At 42.0% G+C, this 12,822-nt stretch overlaps 1 protein-coding gene and 1 non-coding gene across 3 annotated transcripts in view; both read left to right on the forward strand.

Annotated features, from left to right (window-relative positions):
• The window catches only part of LOC125768616 (uncharacterized), a 58,081-nt gene that overhangs the window by 6,520 nt on the left and 38,739 nt on the right, over positions 1 to 12,822 (forward strand). The window contains exon 3 of one of the 2 annotated variants that reach the window (XM_049436551.1): positions 2,784 to 6,412. In XM_049436551.1, the coding sequence (XP_049292508.1) occupies positions 2,784 to 6,003 (3,220 nt within the window). In that variant the 3' untranslated portion in view covers positions 6,004 to 6,412. Of the gene's footprint in view, positions 1 to 2,222; positions 6,413 to 12,822 lie in introns of those variants that run through there. The other variant, XR_007418924.1, reaches the window with a different exon arrangement.
• Positions 8,180 to 8,261, forward strand: Trnas-cga (transfer RNA serine (anticodon CGA)). Its single transcript has one exon. It is a non-coding gene; the product is annotated as a tRNA-Ser (tRNA).

Here is a 12,822-nt window from a genome sequence, read left to right on the forward strand (position 1 = left end):
CATTTCTTAACATACAGCGCAATGTGCCATAAACATGGTCGGGGAGCTGTTGACGATTCATATTTTGCGTTATCGTACCTTACTACACGTGTACCATAACTAATCTCAATCGAATTTGCTTGGCCATTTCTTCCAGCCGGTTGACGAGTTTATTTTCTTAACACGCTAAATACACTTCACCGCATGTCTGCCCTCTCCGCGGGTGCGTGTGTTTCTAGTGAAGAAACTAGTTATTAGGCTGAACCCCGTGAGTGGTTAAAGGTAGGTTATGTCACCAAAAGCGGGAAACGACCATACTCGGAACCTCCCGAACTGACTCACCGAGGTGAGGTGGTTGCCAGTCGGAAGTGCAAAATAGCACGATAACTTACTATTGCAAGATCGTATCGAACCGCGTAATCGTCGATCGTGTTATGCTTGAGATTACGCCGTCGGTGTCGTTGGGTCAGACAGTTGTACTACGCGAAAAAATTAAACATACATATTCCAATCGTTTCCCCTTTTTTCTCTGCATATTGGTGAACGATCCAGAAGCGATCCATGCGGTGCAATTTTTCCCTCTTGCACACACTGTGTCATAGAAATGTCTTCGAGTAATGCTCAGTGAGTGGTTGGCGATAAAACCAGACGGACGTAGCTTTTAGGAATCTTTCCTTTTACTCTTGTATCTTTCATTACGGTACGATCAGGAAGAGAGGTGAAGAGAGGGGGGATGTGGTAGAGGGTGAGTATGACGATGATGCTTATACTTTCTTTCACGATCAAGTTCGTTGAATTGCAGTTCGATTCGGGTGCACGTTTCGTGCCATTCGCCACATTATAAGGAAGAGGTGTAAGAAATAGCAATAAAAACTGGATTCGCTTACCACCCCCCCGAACTGGCCGAATCTTGTCTTGAGGGTTGAAACAGTCCCCGATCCGGTGCGGCAATGTGCGTAGTGTAAAGTTTATCATTTCGATTTCATTTGGTGCACAATGCGATAGTAGCTCCCTGTCCTGAAGACATCGCGAAACGTACGTAGACCACCGTTTGCCGTTAGAGGTTCCTATGGTCATATATGCTGCGGCAGGTTGTCTGTCTCAGTACCGGTGTGACCGGTGCGGTGTGTGGTAGAAGAAGGCCACCTTTGGAATGATTCATTCGATATGTCCAGTGGCTAGTTTTTTTGCAATACAAAAATGGTTTGCATTTGGGAGTGGCTAATTGATCGTAATTAGGCTCATTTAACCACAAAATTAGGAAATTTTCCTAGACCATATATGGCGAACATATGTTCGTCATATAATATTATTTTTATGATTTTGGTTATTATTTTCTTATTGAAATATGGATATTTTAAATCCAAACATTTTAAATTGGAACAGTGAGTGATATATTTTTTTTGTTCAAATTTTGATTGAATTATAAACAATACTGTGCCTGGTGAATAAAATAATGTAGTAAACTGTAAGCAATATGTTTCACAATTGCGTCAAAAAATATGTGAATGATGATGACGATATCATTTGGTTAACAATTTAGTTACATCCAACTTCAGTCCTTGTTGTAGCTGCAAATTGTTCGTTGTACAGAACAAAATGTATTCTTTTTTGTATGCAGATACACAATAGTTGTCGTCGGTTTTGTATGTCTAAAAAAGATTGAATATCTATGACTTGGTTCGCCCCGGTCGAGGTTTGAACTCAGCCCGGGTGGGATGTAGAGACGCTAACCTTTTTTTAATAGCCTAAATGTAATATTAACATTATTACTTTTTTGAACAAAATCTCCTCTTTTGCAGAAATGAGAATTCTATGATAAATATTTTACGATTGATCGTTCCCATCCTTCGTGTATAGTTGGTTACGTTGAATGTTTTGCTTGAGATGTTTAATACTGATTAAACTGGTAATTATCATAATAATTTCTAACGTAAGTGAAAAACTGCAAACTATTATCTGTACATAGATGATCCCTAATTGCTGCATTTATGTGGCTGATTGATTTGCTACTATTATGTAAATTTTAGTGTAAATTTTAGTGTTTGGTAAGTTAATCTAAATAGCGAAAAAATGGCTAAAACGAAGAAAATGTGCAGATAAACGGATATGATTTAAATTTAAACAAGTTGAATCAAACTTGTTTGATTTGCTGACTCCTAAGCTCTTAACACAATTTTGTACCTAATTTCGCATTAAATCTTATTCTCGAACATTCCCAGAGACGTCTTCCTAATCTACCTAATCTTTTTCGTTGATGAATGCAAACGAGCTATAATTTATTGTGTGTACAATAAATTCTTATCATATTGCAAAAAATATTGTGACGATGACATTGCCATTACAATTAACATATTAAGCATCGAAATTTGTTAATAATCAATATACAAAGCAATTAAAAAATAAGATCATTAATTATCTGGCAATCTATGCAACAGTTCTCGTAAGTAAAGATGACTTTCTTAATGGCTTTTTGGTCAGTTTTTAAGTAAAGGCATTGAGAGAGAGTTAGACTGCGGTAAGTATATTAACAAAAGCAAACTCGATCATTAAACTCCGTTTAGGGACATTTTATCTGTTATGAAAAATAAAAAAAATACTTAAAAATGTATTCTAGGTCGTATTTCGAGAGGGTTTCGAGTATGGGAGTGATTTTGTTCTCTTTCTTTTCGAGTTACATCAAATCTGGAACTGTGATATCCCCAAACGCCAGCAATGTTTAGAAAGAATGTTATCACTTCGTTAGCCAATGCATTATTCTATGTTTTCCTTTTTTGTTATTTCTTTCTTATACGAAATTTTAGCACCGATGAAGATGCAAGACAAGCAATGTCACTTAATGGAGGTTTCATCAAGAATGGACCAATATCGCTGCTACTTTCGTCCCGTGCTGAAATGCAGAAAGTCATCGAACAGGCACGGAAGGCTGCCCTTAGCTACATGCAACTTAAACAAACTACCGCGCCAGTGGCGGCCGTTGTACCGAGTGCCGTGAAACCGCAACCCAGCATCATACCGACGGCTTTAAAATCTGGAATAAATCAAAAAGTAAGCCCGATAGCAAGTTTGTCGCAGTTTCACGTACCGCCTCCGGGAAAGGCGCTGAGCGGCGAAACAAGCCGAAGATCGACGGCCGTGCAACAACCGCAACCACCGGTTATATCTTTGGCTGGATTTTTAGCGAAAGCTAAGGCGGGTCAGCTAAATAATGCTACCGTAGCTGCTGCTTCAGCATCAACCACGGCCGCCACGGTTGCATCTTTGAGTCCATTGTTATCCCAAGGATCTGCTTACAACGAAATACCCGGCCTGTCGTTTCTTTCATCCGATGCGCCACAAACCATTGACCTCGGTGTTGTTTCTCCATTGGCCGGAGTGGGAGCTCCTTCGGCAGGTAATGGTGGCCTTACAGGATGGCTCTCGGCGTTGAATGGAGCGGGTTTAAAGGGACCGGCTATTAGCGATGTACCGCGTCCCATCGTTGTGGAAGATTCGACTCCGTGGAAATTTTTGAAAAAGGAACGCTCAAGCCGTAGCCGTTCCAGCTCACGGGACCGTTCGTGCAGGAGAAGCAGCCGGTCGTCTTCCCGCGATCGGGACAGTCGTCGTCGAAGTCGCTCTGCATCGCGCGATAGAAGGCACAAAAGGGATGGACGCAGTCGATCTTCCTCGCGGGAACGAAACAACCGTTGGTCACGTAGCTCAAGCCGCGAGTACAGTCGAAACCGATCGAGAAACAGCCGTAGCCGTAGTCCGAGTCGTGATCGGTTCGGCCGAATGCGTCAAAGAAGTCGTTCGCGATCGCGTGATCGACGCAGCCACGACAGTAACAGCCGTGATCGTTATGACGCATCGAACAGTGGTCGTTCGAATCGAGTCTCTCGGTTCTCCGACCGGAACGCTTCTGATTTCAATGGTCAACAACAGGGGCAAAATTCAATGAACGGTATGTTTGGAGGCATGAATCAAACGGTTGAACCCATTTACGGGCTCCACACAATGCCCGGCGGTATGGTAGAAGGTGGGCGTGGATCAAATCAACCGGGACATTTCTCTAAAGTTAGTGGCAAAATTTCACCCAGCTCGTTTGGGGGCGGTATGAACGGTGGTCTCGGACAAGGCGGTGCATACCGCAACACGTCTCCACTGCCAGATAGTGTGTACACAAACACGCACAAGACTAATAACGGGCCGACTACGAGCGATTTTGCGGTCAAGCTGTCCAACTTCGAACTGCCTACAGGGTACGGTGAGATTAGACGGTTCTTTAAGTCCCATATGATATCGACGCAAGGTATTAAAATGATTAACGATCAACATGGTAGACGTACGGGCATTGCCTTCATTCAGTTCCTGCGTAAGGAAGGCAAAAAGCATGCATTAATGCGCGATGGTACGATCATGCGCCGGACGCGCATTAGGATAGAGTCCATTACGGATCAAGATTTTGAATCGGCAATTGACTCGTACCGGCCGGGTAACGAAAAACCATCGCAGGATCCGCAGGGATGGAGAGATGCCCGCATTGTAAACCCGTGGAACATGACCCAAGAGGACGCGGGTGACGGACATGCAAACGATGAGCATCGAAAACAATCTTCCGGCACTATAGCACCTACCACCACGCTGGTAGTGTGGAACTTGCCGTCCTTTACCACCGAGCAAGACATCATGAAGATGTTTTCCGATTTTACAGTCGTCGAGGTGCTGATCGTGCGAAACCATCACGCACCAAAGCAGATGGATGGATACGTAAAGTTCCACCGGCAGGAAGATGCTAAAGAAGCATGGAACCAGATACATCGACATTTCATTGGCAACAAGAAGGTTGTTGTGCGGGCATGCGAGGATATTGACTATGAGGTAGCGAAAAACGAGTACGAGAACCCGGGCGCTGATAACGAGAACCCGTCGGAGGAGGATAATACTAACGAGCAGTTTGATAACAATAATGAGCCATTTAACAATGGCAATTCTGGGCCGGTAGAGGGTAACAATTCTAACAACGGGTTTAATGATGTCCGGCAGGGCCGTAACAATAAGCAGAGCACTAGATGGGGTTCGATTGAGCGGAATTGGGATGAGCAGAGTGACAATAACACACCGGAGACAGGTACGATGGACGCACAAGGACGGCTAGGTGGCGATGGGGCAGCCAACACGGATGAGAACGGTTCTTGGAACAACCGTGATCCTCGGCTGAATCGTGACGATGAATCGGGAGACAATGGTGATGACAGTAATAGTAACTTTAACAACAACCCCATGAACAATAGCAACAATCCCAACCGGCAGGGGAATTCGCGTGATCCACGCAAACCTCACAACCGGTTCGGTGGCAATGCCGTCGTAGATAATAGTGAGATGTTCCAGCGCACCAACTGGCTGCTGCTCCGGAACGTCGACTTTAACGTGTACGAAGAGGACGTGTATGCGTTCTTCGGAAACGATGGGTTCCTCGCGAAAACGGTGCTACTCGTGCACAACGAACGCGGTGGCCGAACGGGCGAATGTTTGGTAGAGTTTGGATCGCCGAGTGAAGCGCACCATGCCGAATCTAAGTCATCACAGAACCTGGGCCGCCGGAAAGTGTTCGCTAGCCATCTTGATCGGGGCCAGGTGGCGGATCTGATGGCACGCTTCAATGCGATCGCACAGGGTCTGCAACCATCCTACTGGCTACCGGACCATATGCAGAACGGCAACAATGGTAATAATGACGAACAGCGGAATGACGATCCGGAGAAGAATCAAGGCGTTGGCTGTGGACCGTACCGTACCGCAACCGTGGGTTTGCTCAACCTAGCCTACAAGACAACGGTGGAAGATGTGCAGAAATTCTTCCAGGAGTTTAATCTACCGCTGGAAAACGTACGGCGTCGATTCTTGGACAACGGTCAACCCACCGGCGAGGCTATGGTACGGTTCCAGAACAATCAGGATGCAGAGAAAGCATTGAACGAGTATCAAAACCGACGGTTGTTCGGTAGGAATGTGCGAATCCGCTTGATCAATGATGACTGAAAGGAAGGTTACCGATCCTCGAAGGATGATGGTGTGTGAAAAGAGTGTCCATGGGTGAACATTAAATTCTATATTAAATATTCTAACTAGTAATAAGTTTTTTTTTAAATTACGATAGGAACCTTCACGTATGTAAGGAAGGTAGGTTCTCATACAAAGGAACAGCAAAATAGGAAACCAAGCAAGTTCCCAGGCGAACAACAGAAAAAAATTGGTTATGAATTGCTTTTCTGGTATACCGCAAGCTATTGTTTTTTTCGAATAGCGGTTACAATGCTACAACTGTACATTTTTAGTGATAACGATAATGATTAATAATGTGTACCATCATTGAGCAATAAGCAATGCATAATTTTATGTATGTATAATTTTATATTGAAATAAAAAAAAGTAATTTTGCGTCAAAATATTTTGTATTTTAACATACTTATTGAATAATTGAATGAGAAAAGAAAGGACTGAAAGGAATACAACAGGTATAGGTAGAATTCAATGACGTTGCGTCGCTGCGGTACCGGGAACTAGTTAATATCGCATTAACATTAAACATTGGCATCTAATTAAATTATCGACGCACAAACGATTCTGTGGACTTCTCGGACCGGGTTTGGTCGTCGGGTGACAGAATCACGATTAGTTTTGTTGGAAATTCATGAGCGTCCCGGCGAAATCGTCTCTTAGCACCGTGAGTTTGATTCGTGGTAATTTAAGCACTTTTGGATGCTGTGTGTATTTTGCATTTTTGGTAGGAATAATCAGACTGGTAATCATTGCGGTGAGGTAAATTTTCGGAAAATTCATAGTTCTGATTTGAATTATTCATACACTATTAGCTCGATGGAAGTAAATTATTGAAGGGAAAACACTAAACTGATAGCCGTATGAAACGTGGAACTGATGTAAACCAGCTATGATGATGCTTTTCCAAGTAAAGACCATGAGAACCATTGGCATAATTATTGTAACTATAGTGCTGTGTCCTGTGTGCTTGAGTAGCTTGAACGTTCAGCTTACCGAAGTGAGCTATTGGGACAGAACTCTAGTTGTAACCATTTAGTGCGTAAGGGCAAACACATTTGGACGTGTGTGTATGTGTGCCTTTACAAGCTTGTATCAACCGTTTATTATGGTTCTTGTCAGTATGGCAACTTCCTGAATCCCGGTAGCTTAAGGTTATGGGGGGGTTAGGGCTTTGCGCAAATATTGACGTCAGGGTTGCCCGGTTGTATTTATGCAACAACTCAAACAACGCATACTCCGACCGAGAAGGAATCGTTTAGTACGTTTCGGTCGGTACTTCTAAATGTTCGTTCTATGTGCCCGCCCGCCCCGTTGGTTACTCACCACAACAAATATGGCTACCGTCGCTGCGTCCCAAAGCTCTACATTTAAAGTGGACGGCTTCGTCTGCAGGTTTGGTTAGCCGACGTTGAATATTCCAACATGTATTGGTCTCCGGACTGAACAACGGAACAGAACCAACCGAAGAAATTCCTTGCGCTGCAAAACATCATCCAGCACAAGATGGAAGGGAATATTTTGAACATAGCTTTTGGCCCACAAGAACCCCCTTAAGAAGGTGGGCGGGTAGGTTCCGTTAAAGCAGCAGCTTTAGGCTCTACGGTGAGTAAGTTTAAATATTTTATTTCGTATATTTTACCATCGTCCCACATGTGGAGGCACTCGCTGACGGATGCTGATTTTGTTCCCCAGCTTTTCGATGGTTCACATAAAGTGATGTATTTAAATGGCACAAGCACCAAGCACGGTGAAGGGGTTAACGTTGGTTTGTGCAAACATCGACTACCCCAGAGACAAACCGGAGTAAAAACAGATTTGGAAGCCGTCCTTTTCCTTAAAAGTGGAGCACTTTCCAAATGAAATTCCGACGGGTAGAGACGGGTTTAGTGTAACGTAACTACGAAACCGTTTGTTTTCCTGTTTTCCATTTAAGCTACTAAAAGCATGGCTGTTTTAATATTAGTAATTTTAGCTAACTTTACACTAGCGGTGAAAATTAATTATTTTTCTTTTTGGAACTGTAAAATATGATCCACCCTGTGGGTGATAATTTTCATTACATCACACCGCACGAGTATTCAAAATGTATTTTTAAATTGTACAGGTCAGTTATTTTTGTTTCATATTTGCTTGCTGCGCCCGTACGTCGTGCAGAGCAGTCGTGGCCGAGTGGTTAAGGCGTCTGACTCGAAATCAGATTCCCTCTGGGAGCGTAGGTTCGAATCCTACCGGCTGCGGCGCGCAGGGTGGGGAGAAGTGTGATTGAATTGTTTTTAATAGCAAATTGTGACGTTTTTTAAGGGAAGTGATAAAATTACTTTTCACTAACTCTTGAACAAGTATGTAAAATAGTTTGTAAATGTTGTTAAAATGGAATGGTTTTTAAACGATCGTCATGTTGTGTACTTTACTGATGTTGTTTTACACTCGATCAACGCCTGGTTGTAACTGATCGCCACATGTTTCCTTACACTAACACATACGTACTTACAGTAATAATACTATTCTCGCATGGTTATGATAAAATATAAAGTTGAACGTCAAACTCGCGTTCTATTTGTAGCTGTGGCTGAATTCTTCCATATTTCACTTTCGACGTGTTTGTTTTGTGTCAATAATATTTCCCCTGAAAGTGGATATACGTCCTCCAACTGGATCGATCATTTCCTACCCTAGGGTCATTCACCGCGTGTACACGAGTCACATGCACACGTTTCGGTTTTGGGTGGATTTATTATATTCTGCCTTTTTTACGGCAGATCGTCCACCGATGGTCGATGGGGGTGGGTCGTAAATTTTCCACTCTCAAATCGCATAATAAGCGGATAAGCCATCGGTGTAAAACTCAATGGTGCGTGGAATCGCGAGTTTTCCACTTTTCATTGCAGTTGCCAAAGTTTCAACTCTTGCTGCACGATTTTCTTTCTCTCTCTCTCTCTTCCCAATATAAACTCTCTCCCTTTCCCCCGGCACCGTTTTCATCAGTTGTTCGCTTTTCAAAAATGCTACATTGCCTGAAAATGCATCCGGTTTGATGACCGCCATTGCGTTGTGCTTTTTTCGGTTCTTCGATAAACATCACACAAGCGCAAATAACAGTGAGCCGCACGTGTGCAGGCCATGCCCGTATGCACACTGCGTAAAGTGGGATTCGAATGCAATTAATTTGGCTCAGTACTGGCCAACGGTGAGTGCATATGAATGGGAAGGTATTTGTGCGAAACCTGGCGGGTTGGGGTGAGGGAAGAATATTTATTTCCATAGAATCAATATTTGCCTTTTGATCGTGATTTTTGTACGTTTGTTTGTTGAACTCTACTGGTTTGCACGACAACGGGGTACAATTGTTTGATCCGGGTTTGAAATAGTAAATTTGTTGGGGACGATAGGTTTGATCCGTAAGCGATACAAATATTGTGTTGCAAATAGAAATTAATAAATTTAACGTTTCATAGTATTATGTCGGATTCGAATGCATGTGCCAAGGTGCGCTTTAGTTTGTACCAGGCGTCTCCATTTCGTGCGTTATTTTAGACTTAAAAAATTCTGTATTTTAAAATTGCACTATTTTTATGCCTTTGTATTCTTTCAATCACTTTGATTAATTTCGCGTATATTGCAGTATAAAGATAAAGATGAAATATATATTTCAAAATGACAGTCATTTATGGTAACATTTAATTCCTTGTTTTACCTAAGAAACATAAAAGGTAAAAGCAGCTAAATGCTGTTGAAATGGTTAAGGTGCATAAATTATTCCAAGTGACTGTTAGGCACATTGGAATGGCAAGTCGCTTGGGGGTGAGTGGCTGTGAATCAGAACCAAGAAACTATCCAACACGATGATGTACGGTTATGATAATTTTCCTAGATTAAAGCAAAAAAAAAAAGAAAGCAAATGACCCACAATATGAGTTATGATGTAGACGTTTGCCTATGTCTTCTTTGGTTGTATTTGTTTGCATCTTACCTTTCGGGTTGAAGAATATTCCTGGCGCTGAGGAAAGAAATATGTAGCATAAATAAAGAATAAGAACGTGTGCGCTGCTTATTTGTAGTGGGAAAAGGAAATGTACAAAAAAAAACAGAACGTTTGCAAACAGACGTTCTCTCACCTTTTAACGAGTGTTTATCGTCCAAAGGTAACTAAATTCAGAGAACATAAACTCTTTCCCAAACCTTACACTCCAAGCCAAGTGTGCATTATTTATTTCGCAACAAAAAAAAGAAGGAAAAAGTCGCGAGAAAAGCGATGTTCTTTATGTTTGTACAGTGAGATGCGGTATAATTGGTGTTTACGGAACCGTTTTCCAGAAGGAAAACTTCCATAACTAACACGGTTTTATCACTCATTAAACGAGCAAATGGGCAATAAGTCAGAGCATGGCAACCTCTTTGGCATATTGATTGACGATTTTCGTTCGCAGCGAGAATGTATTCAATTCTAGCAAAAACTTTTCGATATCGCCCCCCCCGGGTTCAATCTCTGTGTGATAAGCAAAGGAAAGGCACATAAAACTCTTCCTCCGTTTTCTTCCGGGAAACAGCAGGAATCCTTATTTCCGCGCTGAGCTGATGAGGCAAATGATTGTGTGAATAATAAACAAACAAACAGAAAAACTGCTTTCAAAACCGGACTACCCCGGGTGCGATCTGTTCCGAAAAAGAGTTTGAATGCTGTTTATTGTTTTAATTTCCGGTTCAAGCAAGAGTTCCAAAAAAGGGGTTTTCGGGGAATAAAACCTCGCTTTACATCGGATGAGTGTTTTACGACGGTGTACGAATTGTTGATCGATTTTTGGTTTCCTTTTTGGTGAAGGTACGATCGCAGGAAAAAGGTGCGATAAAACAAGGAAGCACAAACACAACCGTCCATTTGGACCTTCGTTTTTAATGGTACGCCGCCAAAGTTTTGCACGGAAACCAGATCAAACTTCTTCCCACAGCTGTGTGGGTGTGTGATTTGATTTACTTTCTTTTAGGCATTTGGTTCGCTTTACTCCAACTCGTTTCGATACATAATGGTCTGTTTTGTGGGTGAGCAAACATGTATTTTAAGATCATTAAAACAAACTTTCCTTGCTACCACAACAACAACAAAAGTTCCGGCTAGAGAACAAATCGAGAAGGAAAAAGAGTCAATAAAGCACAGAAGGTGCCGTGGCACAATTTACAGTTGGGCGGGTTTATAATTGATGGTGTATAAGAGTGACAGGATAATTACGTGTTTGATTTGTGTTGCAAGTTGTAAACAGAAATGACACTTGAAGTGAAATATTGACAGATGCGACATATGTTCTGACAGGCTAGTGTTTGTAGTAGTAATGTCGCGCACTTTCGTGGATCGAAGTTTACACATAAGAGTTGTGGGATCGAAACATATTTGGTGGGACCTTATTTATAGCAAGGACTTCCATTATGGTCCATTCGGCCATTTGTTTGTTTAAAATTACCCATTTGTTTCCAATCGGATTAACATCTGTCAAACAAATAAATTTCAATAAATAGCTAATTTAATTATTCAAAATAAAGCTTCATTATACACTATCAATATCACGACCGTTTTTTTTCATCGCTGTCTGCTCTTGTTGCAGCTAAACCAAACACGAGCCCATTATTGAGATTAGTTTATTGAATGTTTGCATAACAGACTAACCGTCTGGTATATGGTTGAATAGCGCCAGCTCGTTTTGTTGCATTTGCAAATGTTGGTCACGTTGTGGCTGTTTAAGCACGTCGATGGCACTGACTGCGATTGAAATCCCTCCAACGCACACATTTTACATGGAGTGCAGTGCGTGCATTAACGCGCGTTCCGGGATGAGTTCGAGTGCACTCGATAATTACGGTAATATGGTCACATCAATTCCAACCTCTAATTAATTGACGGACGGTTTAAACGGACCGATAAGGAACGGTGTGTCCGGTGCTGCAAAAAAAAGGATAGCAATGCGGTGGTTTTGTATGAGGCGGCACACGTTATCGCTTTGATGTTTTGCGAAAGTTTTAAATGTTTAAAATACTCATTAAATAGCTCTTTTTTTTCGAAGCACCTTTAGGGGCTAATAAAGTAAAAATTTTGACATTATTTTATAACTGTTTTGTTTGATAATATTTGTGATAAAAAACAGCATGTTCTCTTGATGGTAAAACAAAGTGAATGATTTAAAAAATTAACCATCATTAGCATGCATTGCGCGTTACCGAAAGCGGTGTAAACCATTACCGTACGCTATCGAACCTCGGTAATAAAAGCAATCGTAGCAATTGTTTGTGTAAGGGGAGTTCCAGCGAAAAGAAAAATTCCCGGAATCAAGTCAAAAAAAAAATCAAAATTCAGCACGACTGCGTTCCAGAACACGGATCGGTTTCGAGTGTCCGTTAGCGAATCCATTTCCGTTTTTCGTAGGCGGGCGTATTGATTTTGGTTCGTGCTTTTCCATTTCGATGCGCTTACGGTGCGTGTGCGGATGAGTTCAAAATTGAATATTCCGTTGGTACGCTTACATGCTGTTTGAAGTGCTCGATTACTTTACGGGCGCAAAACGTGCTACCGGATACCGGCCAGAAGAGATTGAGATTGCATCCTTTCGGATTTGTTCACTACCAGGAAAGATGTTTTAAAGGCGTTCGTTGTTTAAAAAAAACATTTTACCATATCATCATTAAATGTACTTCAGGAAAAAAGCAAGTTAAGTGGTACTAACAAAGCTTTGGAATTCTCTTATGAAGGAATCGTCTTGCGAGTTGCATACTTTTAGGCGTTTTATTCCATAACTTTGAATACATGCTTGAGAT

This window comes from Anopheles funestus, chromosome 3RL (assembly GCF_943734845.2).
Source record: "Anopheles funestus chromosome 3RL, idAnoFuneDA-416_04, whole genome shotgun sequence".
Lineage (NCBI taxonomy): Eukaryota > Metazoa > Arthropoda > Insecta > Diptera > Culicidae > Anopheles > Anopheles funestus.